The sequence below is a fragment of the Marmota monax genome, unplaced genomic scaffold (genome assembly GCF_021218885.2).
Source record: "Marmota monax isolate L192 unplaced genomic scaffold, Marmota_monax_Labrador192_F-V1.1 WCK01_AAM20220418_F8-fsc00008, whole genome shotgun sequence".
Taxonomy (NCBI): Eukaryota; Metazoa; Chordata; class Mammalia; order Rodentia; family Sciuridae; genus Marmota; species Marmota monax.
The window spans coordinates 26,204,932-26,224,494 of record NW_026694432.1 but is presented as its reverse complement, the minus strand read 5'-3'; the positions used below and the strand labels follow the sequence as shown (position 1 = coordinate 26,224,494).

The 19,563-nt window shown below is 50.6% G+C and overlaps 1 protein-coding gene across 2 annotated transcripts in view; it reads right to left on the bottom strand.

The window, feature by feature from the left end:
* The window catches only part of Capzb (capping actin protein of muscle Z-line subunit beta), a 114,049-nt gene that overhangs the window by 49,383 nt on the left and 45,103 nt on the right, over nucleotides 1-19,563 (bottom strand). For both annotated transcript variants that reach the window (XM_046469083.2, XM_046469084.2), the window contains exon 2: nucleotides 12,569-12,658. In XM_046469083.2, coding sequence (XP_046325039.1) covers nucleotides 12,569-12,658 — 90 coding nt within the window. The remainder of the gene's footprint in view (nucleotides 1-12,568; nucleotides 12,659-19,563) is intronic.

The following is a 19,563-nucleotide window of genomic DNA, read 5'->3' as shown; positions in this document are numbered from 1 at the left end:
GAAGCAGGAAGGCTGGTGCAGCAGGTATAAAAACGTGGGTGAAAGAGCAAGAAGCCACAGTAACACATCCACCCGAGTCTCGTCCCACAGTCAGAAAGAGGGGGAATCCACCTGACGAAGGGTCCTCGTTTCCAGCCTGGGGCAAGGCTCCTAAGGGGTTTTGTTTTGAACCAGGAGTGTGATTTCAGCTTCTAGTCCACAGTAATTAGGTGTCGGACAGATTCCAGAAAGAGGGGAGAGGGAGACCGTGGACAAACCTCCTCTGTTCTTGGCTCAGGACCTCTCCTGGGAGCGGCCTGCTGTCAGATCTTCATGCAGAACCTCCACAGGACAAAACTCCCACCACTACTACCTGAACCTGAAGCCTTCAGTTACAAAAATGGCAATGGGCCACAGGTCCTGGTGGCCTGGGTTGAGAGCTGCTCGGGAGGCATCCAAAATGTGGCCAGTAAACATGTGGAAAGAGACCAATTCCAGGGGTGCCAGGGCTGGACAGCCCCTGCCATGGGGGCCACTCTGGCCTCCTTGAGGCCTCTGAGGCAGGACGTGTGTGTGTCGTGATTGACAGGCTCTCTCATGAGCCTTAATTGTGAGCTCAACAGGCCCAGAAAGGTAGTAACAGAGGTGGCAAAGGGGCAACGGCAAACCGCCTAGTCAGTGAAGAAAGTGTCAGGCTTGATGGGGTCTAATGACCCAAAAAAGGAGGAGGGTGGATTCACTGGGCAGACACCCTTCACCCTGTGCCTCTGAACTCCCAGACTCCTTTCCACATGCAATGCAAAGCCTCTGGGTGTGCCCCCACCCCCACGGGGTTTACCATGGAGTGGCACCTGGATTCGGGGTCCCATGTCATTACCACAGACGCCTTCATCTCCATCAGCACTTCATCTTTAAGGATGGAAGGCCAGAACAGGACACCCTGCAGCGGGGAAAGGGGAAACTACGTCCTACAAAGACTGAATAACTTCTTGCTGGCACTAATTATTGTGAAGATACCCGCGTTCCGAGTCAGCAGTTCGCTGGTGACCTGCCGACCAAGGAGAAAGCTATTCCTGGAGGGGCTGTGGGTCCAGAGGGGGAGGCTGGAGAAGGACAGGCTTCAGAGTCGCCTGGCCTGGGGACCCCGACCCCACTACTTAGCAATTATCTATGAGGCTGTGACCAACCATGAAACAAGCGTCTGCTTCCTCAACTGTGAAATGAAGACTGACCTTGTGGTGTGCGGTCAGTCATTTAATCCCGCACTCCCCGCCAGAGTGGGGATGAACCAGGGCACTTTTCACGTGCTAGGCAAGCACTCAACCACTGAGCTACGTCCCCAGCCCTGGTACGTGGTTTAAATAAGCTAATACGTAAAGGGTCTGGAACAGGACCTGGTAGACAGCAGTCTGCTAGTGGAAAACCAGCAGACCAGCAGGGCGTGGTGGACAGATCTGAGGTGACCTCAGAAACTCTGGCTACTACAAGCCAAGTGCTGCGCCAGCAGCTCTATGTCCACAACCTCTGGTTCCTGAGGTCAGCATCAGGCTCAGAGGCCACCAGGTTAAGACATGGTGAAGATAAGAGCGGGCTCGACTGGCCCATCAGTGTCAAGGCAGCCAAACATCCCACACCCAGTGCTCCTATGTGGACACCTCAGACACCCGGGCTCAGACTGGCAGCCTAGCCTGATCCCCAAGCATGCCCAGCAGGCTTCACTAGCTAGCAAATTCAGGAGTGGAGTATGTGGAGGGCAACCATTAGGTAGCCCATCTGTTCCCAGGTTGGGTGCAAAACAAATGGGCACCCTGAGTCGAGTCTGGGTCCCCTCCTTGGCCAGTGGCCCCTACAGGTATGTTCCACATCCATGTTCGCGGATGAGCTGCTCAAATGACCTGCGTGGGAAACAGAGAGATGGGGGGTGGGGGGAGCTACCAATGGAGCATCGCTGGGCAACTGTGAGAGACCTTCAGAACTGGACTTGGGGATTCTCCAGCTAGGGGAGGGGGTAACACTGGCAGCAGGAGGTGGGGTGGGGAGATCAGTGATACGGGTTCAAGAGGGAGAGATGTGGAAGACATAATGGGGCAAGAGATTAGCAGCCCTGGAAAGGGGGGAGGGAAGGCTGCAGAAGGCTGGGAAGCGGGAGGCGGGCCCGGATGTGGCAGGAGGCATCCTGTAGGTCTTGACCTCACAGGTGGCCTGGTACCTAGAGGGGCTGGGGGGTAAGGTGGGAAGGCAAATGACCTATGAGGCCACAGTGTCAGCTAGCTCGTCCTCGGACTCTGAGATGGGCCTGACCCCTTGCCACCTGTCCGACCGTCCACCCACTTACTCTGAGCTGCCCTGCCCCAGCGCATCCAGGGAGCTGCTAAGCTGGACAAGTTCCCTGGGGGAAAGTGCCTACCAAGGAAGAGCAGGGAAAAGACCCAGGCCACCAGGCGCTCGGTGTGACCACATGATCTCTGCACAACGAAAACCAGCAGGCTGCAGCCTCCACGCTGACCTCTGACCTCTGCAAGCTCTGAGGCTGGGGCAGCTTCCCACTCTTTGACTTGGCACTTAAGGGAAAATGAGGGCGGACAGCTTTCACGACCGTCTACCAGGCCTCACTGGAAGTCCTTGTAGTGTCCCTCCCAGGTCAAATACACTGAATCCTCACCATCTCACACTGGGTTATCAGATACTCCCAAGGCCGGGAACAGGGAAGGGGTGAGCCAAGGGTCCTAGGAAGCCAGAAGAGATGAGCTGGCAGCACCGAGCACCTGTCTGCTGTGCACCTGTCAGCACTCGATGTGCACTCCCAAGCCACGACCCCCTGGATTCAGTTTTATTACCCCATCTTTCAGATGGAGTAAACTTGGGGTGAAGTGATGTGCCCAGGGTCTCAAGCTGGAAGGTGCTGCACCAGCAGCGAGTCCCAGTCAGCCTCGGTCTTCCTGCGTCAGCAGGTGTGGAGGCCGAGTGGGATGTGCACACGGTGTACTCGCTATGGCTGCTGAAGGCCCACCGGCTCTGCTGCCTGTGTTCCTTCACCACAAGGGGAGGTTATGTGGTCACAGACCTGAGAGAGATCAACAGGCTTGCCTCTTCTGCCAGCAAAGGGGATCCTGCAAGTATTAGTCTCATAGAAAGGTGCATATGGTGATGCTCTAGTTCCAGGCCATGGAACTCAGAATCTGAGACGATGAGAGACCATTAGGCCCTCACTTCACAGAGGAGAACGAACCCAGAGATCTGCCAGCACAGATAAGTTAGAGGCAGACCCAAGGGTACTGCCCGTGCTTCCGGACCTTCCTTTAGACATGCCACAGCGTTATTTTATCGGACACAGGGCCTGCCTTTCTCCTTCCTGCTGAGGAAGCCAGATCCAAGGCACCAGGACAGAGGGTTTCAAAGCAGTTCTCTGTTTGCAAGGAAATGGGGGGGAAAAAAAAGAAAAAAGAAAAATCCAAGGAAGCCAAGTTTTTCTCCCCATTTTCCCAAGAGTTATGAAAACAAAACATTCAGCTAACATCACATTAGGACCATTGTCAAAAAGGGCCCAGAATCTACTTCACCAGAAGTGCAGGTTACAGACCTCCCAGGAAACCAACGCTTGGGGAAACGGGTTCTTCTCCTTTTCTCCTTCCTCCCTTTCTCTAATTGCAGGACTTCTCAGACACTTAGTAAGCCAATACGAAGCTCCTAGATGGTGAGAGACAGTGCCACTCACTGTCCTTATCCCTCAGGAGACTCAACGCCAAGGGGAGGGGACCCCTATCATCAGAAAGCCAGGAAATTGCAGGCCACAGTCCAGGAGGAAGCAGAACCCTGCGGCAGGAGGGCAGTACCCTGAGTCACTTCCCCAGCCGCTGCCGGCCTCATCCTGCACTCTGACCACGGCTGCAGGTGAGGCGCCGGTGTACTAGATGTCCATGTTTCTCCCCTGGCGACCAGCTCTTTGTGTTCCTCTTTTTAAAAAAACCCTCCCAGGGGATTAAGGCTAGGAGGGCCCCAGGCCTGGCTCCCCTGGCCAAGCTGCTACTGCTCTGCTTCTTTTGTGGACAGAGACAGAACTGACCTCAGATGGTGTTCTGACCATTTCAAGAGAGAAGTTCTTTGCCAAAAGGTGCAAAAAATTTTCAAATGTGTTCTTTGCCCTTTAATTTCATTTTGTGCCTATTTTAAAATTAAAGAATGTTTTAAAAATTGCATGTAGTCAAAGCTATCATTTTGGCATTAGCATGTATGCCTTATATAAAGGGCTCCCCTAGGTCAATATTAAAATTATATTTTTCTCTCTGGTTCCTTCATGTTCATTTAATAGTTAATTCTTTGGTCCATTAGAAATACAATTACATTCAGCCAGGCCCCATGGTAGGCATCCACATAATTCCAGCATCTTGGGAGGCTGTGACAGGAGGAACATAAGTTTGAGGTCAGCTTAGTGAGATCCTGTCTCAAAATAATAAAAAGGGCTGGAGATGTAGCTCAGTGGTAGAAGGCTTGCCTAGCATGTGCATAAGGCTCCAGGTTCAGTTCCCAGTAACAGAATAAAAGTCCTTTACCCTGAGGTACTTAGAAGTTCCCTGCCTTTGATTTAATTTTAGCAGGATGCATAAGAAATAGCACTCTATAATTTCTTGTTTTCTTCTTTTGTGGCACTAGGCGGTGAAACCATAGTCCTTCTACTACTAAGTTACACTCCCAGGCCCTTTTCTATTTATTTCTTATTTTGAGACAGGGTCTTTTTATTATTATTATTAGTTTTAGTTGTAGATGGACATACAATATCTTTTATGAGGTGCTGAGGATCAAACTCAGTGCCTTACATATGTGAGGCAAGTGCTTTACCACTGAGCTGCATCCCCAGCCCTGGCCTTAAACTTTCAATCCTCCTACCTCAGCCTCCCAAGTGGCTGGGATTACAGGCATGTGGCACTGTGCCCAGCCTATTTTCATTTTCAAATAGCAGTCCAGGGCTGGGGTTGTGGCTCAGTGGTAGAGGGCTCACCCTAGCATGTGCAAGGCCCTGGGTTCGATCCGCAGCACCACATAAAAATAAATAAATAAAGATATTGGGTCCAACTACAACTAAAAACTAAATATTAAAAAAAAAAAAGAGCAGTTCAGAGGAGTGGACAGCTGGTTTGGACATACCCATCAGTATCAGGTAAGGAACTCTGGGAAGCCCCTGCCTTCTATGCCTCAATCCCCATCTATGACCCTCCTGGTCACCTTCACAGAGCAGCTGTGAAGATTAAAGAAGGAAATGGAATGTGTGTATTAATAATAAAGCCTATATATGAGCATTTCTAACACCTGGTGTTAGACCTCCATTAAAGACATTTATCTTTCTATGCCATTCATTGTACAAAGACTTTTTATGGGGAATGAAAGAGGGCAGAGTCAAATTATAAATCGGAGACCAACAAAAATAGCTCTTATTTTGAACTTCATAATCTGAAAAACAACAAAAGCATTCTGGGTGGTCATCTGAAATTCAGGTGAAGGGGGACAGTGAACTTTTAAAATACCTGGCTGTGGAGAACTCTGAATCCCTGGCCGTGATGAGAACCTGTTACTGTTCTAGAACTGCTCAGGACTGATGCACATATCGTGGGCTCCCAGAAAGCCTGTATGCTCCCGGAGGAATGAACCACGCGTGCGTGCGCGCGCGCACACACACACACACACACACACACACACACACACGCACGTGAGGGCCCACAAGCCAGCAGCCTCTGAACTCTTCAGTTTTCAAGGTGGCAACTCATCTCTTCTTCATGGGACTGGATGAGGGGCTACTGTCCTGCACCCAGAACTCCTCAGAACTCCAAATCACTTCCAGCCACATTTGTAGAGGAGCAGAGCAGGCAGGGCACCCCAGGAAGTCCTGGTCCTTCCAAGCAAATCAGGCTGTTTCTTCCTGGTTTGTAAGGGCTGCCAGCAGTTAGAGGCCACTGTCCTCTGGAGAGCAGCCCTGGCATGAAGAGAGGGCCAGCGTCTGCTTTCTTGTCCTCCCCACCTCACTTAACCCCACCTAGTTGCTCAGAAAGCAGGACCCCGGGGTGAAGAGGCAGACCACAACCCCCCAGGGGTGGAGTGCATTACAGCACTGCCGGAGGCCTTCCGGAATGCTTCTCTCCCTTGTAAAAGAGGGACTGCAGCACAGTGTCACCTGCAGGAAAGCCCAGAATCAGCTGAGAAACGTCAGCACAGCCAGCCTGGACAGGGCTGATGCGTGCTGCAATAATTCCATCTACTCCCTGACCTTGCCCCAGAGACAGCATCAGGTCCAGCAGAGAAAACTTCCTGGCAGACCCTAACAAGGATAGGACAGTGGAAGCCAGGTTCTCCCACCCCAGACCTAAGCCCCCAGGGAACCTCCCTAGGCACAGGAGAAAGCCAAGTGCTAGGCTGGCAGAACAAGGTCCAAGGAGTCAGGGCCCACCCTGGGAGCACCAGCCAGACTCAAGGACTTGGTGGAGAAGACGTGATTTCATATTCAGATGCCTGTTCGTGTGAGCATGTTATGATGAAACGGACTAACAGAAAAATTTCTCCCTTAGGCAGAAGCTTCGGTTTGATCTCCTATGCTGTCAGGAACTTTGGGCACAGAAGCTGGGAAGCATTGAGGTGCATGTCACTACAGTCTGGTTGAAAGGTGGAGGCAGGAAGTAAAGAGTGGGCACAAACACACAAGAGGTGGCATGGCTATCACAGCCGAAACACCTTCACAAGAGTAAAGACAAGTAGGCTTCTATTGTTTATCCTGTTCAACAGACACAGGAGGGCAGAGCTGAGCACTGCCAAGCTGTCCTCCAGAAATCCCCCATTACACAGCTCTACTGAGCAGAGCCTTTCATCTTGGTCACCACTGTAACCTCAGAACCTGGAATAGCACCTGGTACATAGTAGATGTTAAAAAAACAGCTGCAGAAAGAATCATTTGGTTCTGCAGTTCTTTTTTTTTATTATTTGTTCTTTTTAGATATACATGACAGTAGAGTATATTTTGCCACATTATACGTACACGGAGAATAACTTATTCTAATTAGGATCCCATTTGGTTCTGCAGTCCTCAACGCTCACGCTCATTCTCAGAGCTTATTAACTGATGAATGACCAGTGGTCCCAGAGAATCCTACCAGCCTCACACTTTTCAGTGATCCAGCTGTGGAATTCCCTGTGGAAGGGGAGGCACACAGTGCCCAAGTCCTAGGAGATGCTGAGATCCGTGTTGACCAAACCCATCAGTCTTTCACCTCAACTTACATTAAAGATCCCTTCAGGAAGGAGAAGGTACTGTGAGATAAAAGAGGAAAAATGCTGTTTTAAATGCAAAGAGAAAAACTTAGCAAGAAGAAGGCCAGTCTACTCTAGAATACAGAGGAAACAGATCATGCTGGCCCCCAAGAAGGCGAGGGCCACAAGGGGTCCTCATGGCAGCAACACCTCAACACCTAGAGACAGAACTGAATTTTAGGCGCCAACCCATACAGCTATACTGGAAAGATAATTTCCAGATTTTATGGGTTAAACTACCAGAAATCAGAAATTGAATAATAGTGCTTAGCACAAATATTGGCTGTTCTGCTAATCCACACTATTAATGAACCACTAATAGTGTATTAGCCTTCATTCACCACCAGTCACAGAGGTGTGTGGGCTGCTGCACAGGCTGCCCCATGGACAGCAGGCCTGAGGTGCGGGCGGCGGTCTCCGCTCACATCTGCTGAGGTCTGGGGGGTAGAGCACCTGTGCTCCAGCCTCCTACTGTCACACTGTGCTCTCCACACACGTCATGCTACATGGACTAGGGGGACACTTTCTGTGAGCTGTTCAAAACTCAGGTACTGCTGAGGCTGGTGGGGCAAACCCCTGTGCCCAGCTGGCCCTTTCTATTTCTGGAGGCCCATCTTGCTGCTAAAGGAGATACGCAGAAACCAACACGGATCAAGTGGTCAACTCCCTGATGAAGCATCAGATGCCTCCTCCACCTGCACCCACGGCCTGGCTGGGGAGGAGTGGCAGCTTTCCCAGCTCTGAGGTCTTCCCTCTGCTGGAGGAAAGCCAGGGGATACCTAAGAGGCAAGCTTTCAGGGAATGATGGGAAGGAAGAGAAGGAATCAAAAACTGAAGTGACCAACCTTCCCAAGCCTGGTTAAACGGATTTATGGCTGTTTTTGATCTGCTCTTAAAAAGGCAAAGGATGGCCCGCTGGGTGCCAATCTGTAGGAACAAACTCCTTCCTCAGCTCAGGGCTCAAAATATACCCCAGCCAAGATGTCCTGACTCTGGCTGCCAGTGTGCAGAGGGAGGCCACAGCAGGTCAGAGTTTAGGAAGCCAAGGGAGCACCTTCACATCACCCGGTTCTCGGCCCAGAAGGACCAGTGGGTATTTCTGAAACAGCTTAACAGCAAGTGCAGCCAGGCTCCCGCCAGCACAGTGGGATGAACATGTAATAAAATGATGTTCTGGCCATCGGGAAAGGACGGTCATTCCCCACCAATCAGAACACGTATCATAATCCCAAGACAGCAAAAGCTCTGATGCCCGAAAGAAAAAAGCACGCTGCCCTGGCATGGGGAACCGGCAGCCTGGCCCGGCTGCCAAGCACGCACCACAGTGCTCGCTGACACGGCTCTGTAACGGGGCGCGGGTGAACCGGCTCAGTCCCCCTGCGGTTCCCTGGCTCTGACATCTAAGCGAGGCCACTCCCCTCAGGGGTAAGGCTGGCAAATCCTAACACTCCTGTCAGTCTGAAAACTGGAGACGTTTCTTAAAAACAACCGCTTCCTCTTCTACCCAGGCAGGTGAACCCTGGAGGAGTGGCCCGATGCCCGCGGGGCGAGGCCTCAGCCGCTTGGGAAACCCAGGCTGGACGCAGGCTCCACAGTGGATTTTCCGAAACCACAACTTTTGTGGGAAGAGACTAAGACTGTGTGTGAACTCAGAGCCACCACAGGACACTCGGCCCGGGTCCACTTATGGAAGAAAGGAAAACTGCTCTCTTGAGTGTCACAGCAGAAAAACTGCAATAAGAAAAGGAAGCCATGCCAGCGCTTCCAGGTCTGTCCCAGGGTCTGACGGGAGGCCGCCCCACGGCCCTCGGCACAGGCCAGCTGCAGCCAGGCCCGACGGCCACCATCAATCAGATGGCTCTCGCAGCATGTCAGTGCTTTTAATGAGGCGTGCTCTACCAGGTCCTAATTTGTTGAGCGGCCATGCTCCATTTCCATTTTGACATACATCATACTTCAATTAAAAAATTAATGAGTCCCAATTCCCCAACCCATTCCACAACAGGATCTCCCATGGCCTCCCGCTCAGCCTGAAGAGGGAGATGGCCCCCAGGCTGTTTCCAGCCAGGTGAAGCCTGTGCCTTTCAAGCCGCCCAGAAGCTACCTGGGCAGGTGAATGGCCTGACTCTAAGAAGGAAACTTCCTCTATGTCCCTAATTTTTGTTTTTCTATTATGTGAATTTAAAATTATTCCTCAGGCTGGACACAGGGGTGCACACCTGTAATCTCAACAGCGTGGGAGGCAGGAGGATTGGGAGTTCAAAGCCAGTCTCAGCAACTTAGCAAGTCCCTAAGCAACTCAGTGAACCCTGTCTCTAAATAGAATACAAAAAAGGGCTGGGGATGGGGCTCAGTGGTCATGTGCCCCTGAGTTCAATCCCTGGTACAAAAAAGAAAAAAATCCTCAGAACATTCCTATCTATACTCTAGCACCTCAGATTACTAGTGAATTAAATTACTTAACACCTTCTCTTCAAACAGATAAAACTGACACACCACGAGGCACCATATTCAATGTGCTGCTGTGAATGTGACTCCCCAGAGCAGCCGAGCACACAGAGAGCCATCCAGGCAGCAGAGACAGGGCTCCGGGGGCTGCAGGGCATCTCAACTCCTTCTTAGAATTTAAATCATCTAAAAAAAGGTGGATGGGTATTGGGAAAATCCGATGGGCTAAGAACACAAAGAGAAGTGCCAGGCAGAGGGCACACAGAAGGTACGTCAGTTTTCTGTCACTATGACAAAACACCTGAGATAATCAACCTTCAGAGAGGAAATGTTCATTTAGGCTCACAGTTTCAGAGGGTTCGTTTCATGGGGTCTTAGCCCTGCTACTTCTGGGCCTGTGGAAAGGCAAAATCTCACGGTGGGGAGCGCAGCATGGTAGAGCAAGGATGCTCACTCCATGGTGGCTGTGAAGCCCAGAGAAGGAGCCAGGTTCCCAATATCCCCTTCCAGGGCATGCCCCCAATGACCTCACTTCCTCCCACCAGGCCTCACCTCTTAAAGGTACCACCACCTCCCAACAGCACCATAGGCTGGGGACCAAGCCTTTAACACATGTGCCCCTGGGAGACATTTTAGATCCAAACTGTAATGGTATGTATTCAACAAATGTGTACTCTGGGGTACACATTCTGGAGAGCTGAAAAGAGAAAAGCGGTGTGCTCTGACAGCATCCTACAGAATGCCCCAGGCTATAGTCATGCATCCATGACAAATGCAGCTGGGAACTTCAACCTGCACCCGAGCACCAGCCTGCACCAGCCTGCACACTGAACCGCAGGCTGAGTTCTCCTATCCAGTATTTGGTGCAAAACCGTTTCTGATTCTCTCCTTTTCTCCTGTCAATGCTGTGAGCCCAAGAAAACTGCCATAAAAGCAGATGCACACAAATCTCAAGGAGATGGAGTGATGAATCCTGAAGAAAGTACAAAGCTTCAGCTGCCCACAGAACAAAGCAGCCCATTCGACACCAAGTGTTTGAGGGGAAAAAATGTGCTTATCCTTCCTTGGGCCTTATGTTTAGTTTATTTCTGAAATAGGGATAACTGAACAAGAGACTCAGCCAAGCACACACTCACTTGAGTTTAACAGGAAAAGAGACCCCAGCAGGCAAGCCGAGCAGAGACCGAGCACATCTTTACTTCCGAGCCACCTCTTCTCCACAGGCAGCCAGATTCCTGACCAAGAAGGGAAGACGTGCCGTGCTTCCCAGACCTGCGCTGCAGTGCTGCTTTATGGAATCCTGGGGCCCTGGAGGCCAGGAGAGTAGCTTAGCACAAAGCACTCACTGCACACCAAGTTCAGAAGTGGGTGGATGGGACAATTACACTACATCAAGTCCCCCTCCTACCTTCCAAGGACACTACCCACCCACCTTTACGTTATTTCTCAACAAAGTCCACCCACTTGGTAGGCTCAGGGCTTCACACATCAGACCCAGCCCACCCAGTGCTTACGCCAACATTTACAAATCAGGATATCTTGCATAACGATCCAAATGCATGGCTCCAGAAAACTTGAAAATGAGCAACAGGTGAGAAGATCATGCTTCCAAAAGGGCACAAGTGCTCTCCCAGGTGAGGCCTGTCCCCAGACTCTGCCACCCTTTCCCTACAGCATGTCCACTTCAGTGACTTCCTCCCCTGCTGGTTCTTGGTCTGTATCTTGGTCTGGCCCTGGGCTTACAGTGATTCATTTGCATCACGATTCAATCTTCCATCCTTCAATGCTCCTCTAAAATGTGCTTCTGACTAACCTGGGACTGTCACTTCTATACCACAGGGCCACAATCTCAGGACCTTCGTCCTCCTGATCTCCCAAAGCCCATCTACAAGTGAACTACGGCAAGCTCACAGGTCTTTCTGCAGCTCCTCTCAGTCGCATGCCTGCCTCTCACTGGGAATTCGTGTGCCCATAAGTTTACATTAGTAGCATCGTGGATGACTTTCAGACTGTAGTGCTGCCTGTGAAGGGCACAGTCTCCTACCAAAACTGTTCTGAATCCATGCACTGGAATTAAATAAAGTGCCACAGCAGAAGAACGAGTTTTTAATCCCCTATTTTAGAAGACCTTGCTGATGAGCCTTGTTTGGCTGCTGGGGATCACACCCAGGAAGACCCAGGGCACCAGGGAAAGAGAGTACACTTGGCTTCCCGACCTGTGAGAGCCAGGGCCGAGGGCTGAGTGGTCTAGGAGGGTCGTTTGGCCTCCTGAGACTCAATCTCATTTTATTTCTCTTCAATTCTTCCTTACAAATGTTTTCTAACATCCCTGCCTTTTCAGCTCATGTCACAGTACCAGTTATTCAGAGGCATCATCTTGAGACCAATCACTGGAGTATTCAATGAGCTTCAAGGATGAACTGAATATCTGACACACAGACGTGCTGAGCTCTTTCACAGGAGTGAGGCTGCTACAGGACTCTACAGGGCAGATGCTGGTCAGGCACTGGCTGGAGATACCAAAAAGGCAGACGCCTTGCTGGGCCTGCAGCCTCTTCCTCAGGGTGTCTAACTTCTAGAAACGTTAAGACAAGGCAGCAGGGGAAGGGGTCAGGCCGTAATCAACCTGAGAATGCTTATCATGGGCTTTATCAACAGATGGTCTCAAAGGAAGACCACCATATGAAACTCATCTTCTCTCTGTCCGGAAGAATCTGGGAGCCCAGTGGTGCTGTCTGGCTCAGGAGAGAAAGGGTTTCCTGTGTTTTGAATTCCACACAGAAAAAGTTACACAAAAGCAGGCAATTACGAGCAACAGCCTCAAATGAAACCACATGAAGAAGGCACGTACCAGGTCGATCAGGTCACTGAGGTTCTTCTCGATCTGCTGTGGAGGCAGGCGCCTCATGAGATCCAAGGCACAGTCCAGCTGCTGATCACTCTGTGGAAGGAAAAGAGAAGCACTAAGTAATTTTTGTCAATATCAAAAACTCGTTCCAAAACCCATTCCTGCAGTTGCTGCTTGCTTGGGGGAATTCTAAGCCCCAGAGAGACCCACAGTGGCCCGGCCCTCCTGAGCCTGCAGGCTAGAGGAGACACTGCACAGGGTGTCACCCCCTTCCAGTGCAGAGCCCCCAAGGGCTCTCCAACAACTCGGCAGACCTGGCAGCTGCAGATGCATCAACTCCCAGCTGGTTCTGTGGAGAGCAGGGCAGGCTGCAGGCTAGGGTCACCCTGCCTGTAACCCAGATATGAGTGGCAGGTAACGGAGCCGAGTCAGGGGAGAAACTAGGCGAGGAATCAGTGAGTGGCAAGAGGCACAGAGAGAGTCAAAGTGCTTCATTCTCCCAACTGAAACTCAGCCAGTCCTCTCAGGTCCTGTGTGCACTGGAGTAGGCCTGAAGCAAGCTTCAGAGAAGAGCTTGCACTCCCCCGCGGAGGGCACAAGTGCCGTGAGCTGTGGGACAGGAGATGGGCAGTGCTCTCACTCCCTGGGCGCCTTTCTAAAGCATGGTGTGTTTCCCAACACCGCCTCTCCTAATACTGCTACTGTGAAGACTTATGGGGCGCCACGAGGTGCCAGTCACCGTAAACATACACAAAACGATAAGGGAAGAGAAGGCAGGTGGGCGGGGCCTGAAGGCGGGCAGATGGCAAAGTGCACAGTGAAGGCTGGGTGGCGGGCGGGGTGATGATGGCTGGCACTGCAGCACAAGAGGCCAGATTCTAGGAGGAGCAGGAAGAAGGGCCAGGTGAATAACGCAAAGACCCCTGACTGCAAGCAAGGCAGGTGGAGTCCCTGACACTGCCACCAGAGAGGCACCGTCTGACCTGTATCTGAAGCTTGCACTGCTCAGACTAATTTCAGGACTTTTGAAAGCCCTAAATCAATAAACTAAGAGTCTCATAAAATATACAAAGTAATCCTCAAAATGCCATGTTTGGCTGTACGACAGACACCAAGGCCTATTAACCATCAGCAGGCCGTGGGGCCAGGCCCCATTTTATATCCACGGCAGACACAATCCATTTTCACATGTTCACATGGCATGTGCATCAGGATGGTCAAAATTAAGGCCTGTCCCTTGCTCAAGGTGGTTATCAGCGACACTTTATTCTAGGACATGCAACAATCTGGCTACCCTGCAAAACCTAAAACAACCCCAGGCTAGAAACCTGGCCACCAGCTCTGCCTAATTCGGCCCTATGCCAGCAGGTGTCAGCTGAGGCCATGGGGCATGGGGTGGCTCAGAAAGAAATTTTAATACCATGTCTAGGGAGACACAGGTAAGCTGACCTGTCCCTAGAGAAGGCACTTCCCAGGGCTGCACTTATCACCCGGCGACCTGGGGCAAGCTTCTGCCAGCCTCCACCCATAGGACGGGGGCAAGCCCATGGATGACTCTCTCATGGAGAGTTACAGTGACTTGGATAATTCATGTGGAAAGTAACAAACATCACAGGATGTGGTCCACGACTGGGGACCACATGCAAATATACATACAGGTTTTAAAGATCTAAAAATACTTTTTAAAGTAAGTACTTTAAATATTCCCAATATACACTCAACCTACCCTGCCTGACCTCTCCTGTGGCCTTGAACTAGAGTTAGGCAGTCAAACTCCACAAAAGGCTGTGCGTTCTCTTGCCTGTGCAAGAATGAAAACCCCAAGTTCTCAAGTCAAGCGGAACTCACTAAAAGCTATAAACCAGCCCTTCCCACTCGGGATGATTCCTCCTACGCACACACCCCTCTAGCCAACCTGCTGCCAGGAGATGTGGGGCCAACTAGGGAGACATTTTGACTGTCACAACTGGGGAAGGGGAAGCTGCCATCATTCAACGAGGCAGGGATGATCTGAACACCCAACAATGAAAAGGACAGATTCCCCATAACAAAGATTCCCTGGCCTAAATGTTAAAGGAGTCAATGCTGAAAAACCCTATTCCAAAAATAATCCGTTTCTTTTTTGGAGTGTCAGGGGCTTCTGGTTCCTAGAATCTGGTCAAAAAAAAAAAAAACTTGTCCAGCACGAGAGAAACCTTTTATAACAGTTCTAATTCACATACCACTCATAAGACCTAAAAACTTCTGGTTTTTGGAAAATAAGCAGATCTTAACAATCTTCCTCTGAACTCCTAGGCAAACTTAGAAGCAAGCCCAGCTAACTTGAAACTGTAATCCAGAACATGCTGGGATTCGGGAGGGAGCAATTGGAAATTTAGCAGTGTTCTTCAGAAAGGGAAAAGCCACATCTTGACCAGAGAAGGTCAATGCCAGAGGAACATGATTTTAATCCTCTCTCTGGGGGTCCCCGCCTCACACCCCGAGCCCCCACACCAATAGGCCCCCACGCGAGGGTGCTGGCGCAGGAGGGCTTCCTTCCAGGCGGTCTGGCTGCGCCTCGCTGGCAGCACTAAACACTCCCAGGGCCATTGAGCTCATGTTTTGTACTCATCCCAATTAATCTTAATTGGAAATGTTTCACAACAAATTTCTAGGGCTAAGGATGTTTAACTATCATTAAATTAGGAAATGACTAAATGCTTCCCATAAGTGAAGCAACATGGGAAGGCTTAGTGGCAGCTTGTAAAAAGTTTAAAATTAGAGTCAACTGCAGCCTTGCTCAGGAGTCATCTCATACCCTACGGGGTCCTAACGGGAAACAGCATGGAGAAAACACGGCTGATCTACAGCACACGCAATGGCACGGCGAGCCTGGAGATGGGACGGTGACAGGACTTCGGGAAGACTACCTGGGATGCCACCACTCTTACGAGGCTCAGAAACAAACGACGGTGATCTCTGTTATTTAGATGGACATGTGCACTTTCAACTGACAGAGCAGAGCTTGCTTCTTGTTAAGATAAGTGAAAGGAATGATAAATAAAAAATTCAGAAGAACGAGAAGTTACCAGGGAAACCACCAGGGGAAGACGAAGGTTATTCTGCCGGGGTCTTACATGGAATGGTAAAATCAAGGGTACTCATTATATCATGATGCTTAAAACTTACACCAGTATGTTCCTACATCATTATCAGAGGTCTAAATGTTTTTTAAAGTACAAACAAGATCAAGTGAGGGCAGGATTTAGGTTAAGTCCAGGGTGGAGGTCTTTCCTGTCACTAGATGTCTGTGATTTGGGCTTCATTTAACAGTGTGACATGGGACTTGGACTCAATGGCCTCTAAGGTTCCTTCTAGATGGGCAATGCCCTCTATCTTGTAGGGAGTGCAAATGTGCCCACCACTGGGTGCCACCCGCCCTGCAGTGGCTCACACTGCTAAAAACATCATCCCTTCAACAAAACCATCGTTCTGGACTCAACCTCCTGCAGGCCAGCAACTAGCTGACAATTCAGCAACCAGGCGTTCAGTGCTACACTCAGGCCACATCCTGACCCTCCAGGAACCGATCAGCCATAAAACAGCAAATGATCACCAGTCACTAGGCCGTGTGATGTGGACAAGTGGAACATCACAGGATGTGGAGGCCCCGAGACAGGGAGTCACATCTGCACTTCCTTCTGGCAACCATTTTCCTAGGGTCCCCCTTGTGGTCACTCCTCCTAACCAGCTTCCTATTTATCTTGTAAACTGTCACCCCTTGATCAGGACAGCTTCTTCAAAATGTCAACTGCTCCTGTAGTTCTGCCTCCCACTGGTGCCCTGGGCTGAAAAACAGTATAGGAATGGCCACTTCACTTCACCCTCCAGGATCTCTGCCCATTCAATTAGTCATTCGATAATTATTGTTGAATGTTTCCTAGGTAACAAGCATTGTGCTTGATGCTGAGTGGGGAACGTGAAGTCCCTGGAGCTTATGGTGTACCAGAGCTTCTGATATGGTCACAGTCAATAGGGAAAAAACTCAAGGGCGAGTCCATGTGCGGGTGTGCAGGGGAGAAAGGCTGTTTCCCCACCTTAAACCTCTTGAGCGCACACAGGTGGAAATGCTCTGTTTTTGCTGGTTTACATATGACTTAAAGCACAAAACTGCTTAAGTCATCCTGTGACAAGTAAAATACAGTTAACATGGACCAGAACAATGTTTCAGAACAAAATTAAGTAAAATGCTTCAGGCTAAAATATCTGCTGAAGAGTTCAGACACCGGACAAAGCCACAGATCATCTACAGACAGCAAACCCAGGTCTATGCAACAAATCCCACACAGAAACCACCAGCAGGTAAACCCCATTCAGCTCCTAGGTGGGGTGCGAACACACCCAAGGCCGTGATGAGCTCGACGTAACAGGGTAGACCCACCATCGCGTACTGATGAGCACTGCTATACAGGCACCCGGCGAGGGGACAGGGAAGCCTAGGAGATTTTCTCAAGAGCAGGCACAGGATCTGGACCATCTCCCTGTGCCTTAGGCAGTGCCAGGGGCCTTTTCAGGACGCAGGGCACCTGGTCAGAGCACACCACTCACTGGGGGCAGAGGGAGAGAGAGATGGGAGGAGTACACTGTGGGGGGTGGGAGCATGGGAACTAATGGAAGCAATAAAACCATCCCTGTCCTTTGAGGTCATTAGGTCTTGGGGTGACTATTAGATGGCAACAGAGACTGACACAGAAGGATTCCTGTGGCGACCTTGGGAAGGCAGTTCAACTAGAGAAGAGACTGGAGCAGGAGGGCCAGCACGGGAGCCTCTGGCTGGAAGGGTGGAGGGGCAATCTAGGGGGCAGAATGGAGAGGAGTGGTTCTTCCCAGAGAGGGGAGGGCCAGAATGGATTCCTAGCTGGGGCCACCTGCTGAAGGGGGGCCTTCTCAGGGTGCATGTGGTTCATGTCTATCCTTTTAAAACACAGTGTTTGTAATTCCAAGGACACGCAGCAACTCAGAATGCTAATATTCCCAGCAGGAGCCCTGCCTGGCCTGCCCCAGGACTGGTCAGGGCAGATCTAAACTCCATGGGGGGGGGGGTCCATACATAAACAACCCTGCAATGCTCTGAGGCCTTGGGGCCTACAGTCTGTGCTGAGGTTCACCAAGGCCTCTGAAGGTTTACATTCCCAAGAGGCTTAGCAAATATTCGCTCCACACACAGCAGGAAGGTAAACTCTGCTGGAGCCGGGACTGGCTTACCACAAACTCGGGGAGTCTAGCTCAGCCTCGGCTTGTCTCGTATCATCTGTGACCCAAATGAGTTATTGTTAAAAAGCCAATCTGTTTTCTGCCTGTGGCTTGGGAACAATTTGTGCTGAGGGCTATTTGGGGAAAGATGTGAGGACAAGCCCAGCCACAACTCCTCTTTAGGCCATTCCAGAAAACTGCCCATTTTATATTAATAAAAAGAAAAAGTCCATCCCTTGACTGAGCGCCCTCTGGAAGGGCACAGCGAAGACAGTGGCAGAGGCACAAGTGCCTGCACCCTCCAGATGACTTTCGTTCCCATGAATCCTCCAGCAGGTCAAAGTCACAGTTCCAGAGCCTCCCTGAACCTGTCAGGGTCTTCTATGTGTCACAGAGCTTGGGTCAACGTCATTCTTTACCACCGAAGTTAGAAGAGAAACCAGACAACATAAATACATCCTGCTAGGCCTGGCTGTGCCCACGCAGACAAGGACAGGCCCAGAAGGTGAATGATCCACTGACCAGGTGTGCAGGAAGCAAGCTGCGGCCTCACTTGGGGGAAGAAATGGACCATTTAAAGCGACAGCCATAGTGGTTGTGTCAATGTCATTTGGATCCCCATGAAAACAACTGCTTTATAATTCTCTCTTTTAAAAAACCTTGTCAGGATCACAAAAACGAGGCCTGGATGGGCCATTCAAGTTCATCTCAGTCCTGCCCCCCATCTTATGATGAGTAACAGGTGTACAGAAAGAATTGAAGGTCACAGACCCAGCAAGAAGAGCTTCTGATCCTGTGCCTGGGTGATGGGGTTCCGAGCACCGCCCTGCCATCTCCCCGCTGGATTCACCCACCCAGCAACTGGGAGGGTGCCAGGCAGGCACAGCTGCTGGTCAGCAGACCCTGTTCTTGCCTGCAATGAGCAGATGGCTCAAGGGAGATGAAAGCCAGAAAACAGCAGGAAAGGACAACTATGCCACGCTCCTTCTACACCTGGACAACCTGTTCCCCAGTTCCCCCGACCATGGAAGATGGTAACCAAAGTACTAACTTTTCTTTAATCCTAAAAGAGCAGTCTCTTTAAAAAGTACAGTGTTTTCCATGTTCTTACCCAATCCAAATGAAGAAAGCCTTGGACACAATTAAACCATTTCTCCTCAGCCCAAAAGCACCACTGGAGCGGCCACTCCCAGAACAGACCTCTGGTTTTAAATCTTTCTGCTTCTTCTGCCAGGCCTTGTGAGCTACACTTCCTCACCTAACACGATGCTTCTAACCTGCTCTGGACCAGCAGACCAGAAAGCTGGGAGACCATTCCTGCTGCAACAAGAACACTGAGACAGGAAGAAAACAGGGCACGACCTGGGGCCCAGACTCACCGGCCAGTCTCTAAATACCTGGACCCAATACTCAGACTGGTGTGCAGGCACACAATTTTTCATCCTTATCTCAAAGAAATCTAAGACTCTAAGACACAGTATAATAATAATTCCTCCTTTCACATATAGCCTACAAGGTGGAAGTGAGGAGGTCACCACTTGGTCCCTTGCAGCCTCAGCTTTCTTGACAATGGGGACTGATGCCCGGCCTGCAATGTCCTCACAGCACATCCTCTCCGTGTAGCAGGACTCTCCCAGAGCCACAGCACATGGCTTTCCTGCCTGGCCTGTTATATAACATTCTTTGGGTGCTTGGAGGCCCGCTGCTCCGTGATTTCCCCACCTGACACAGGTTTTCCGTTCAGGCTGCCGCAGTCTCTAGAAAGG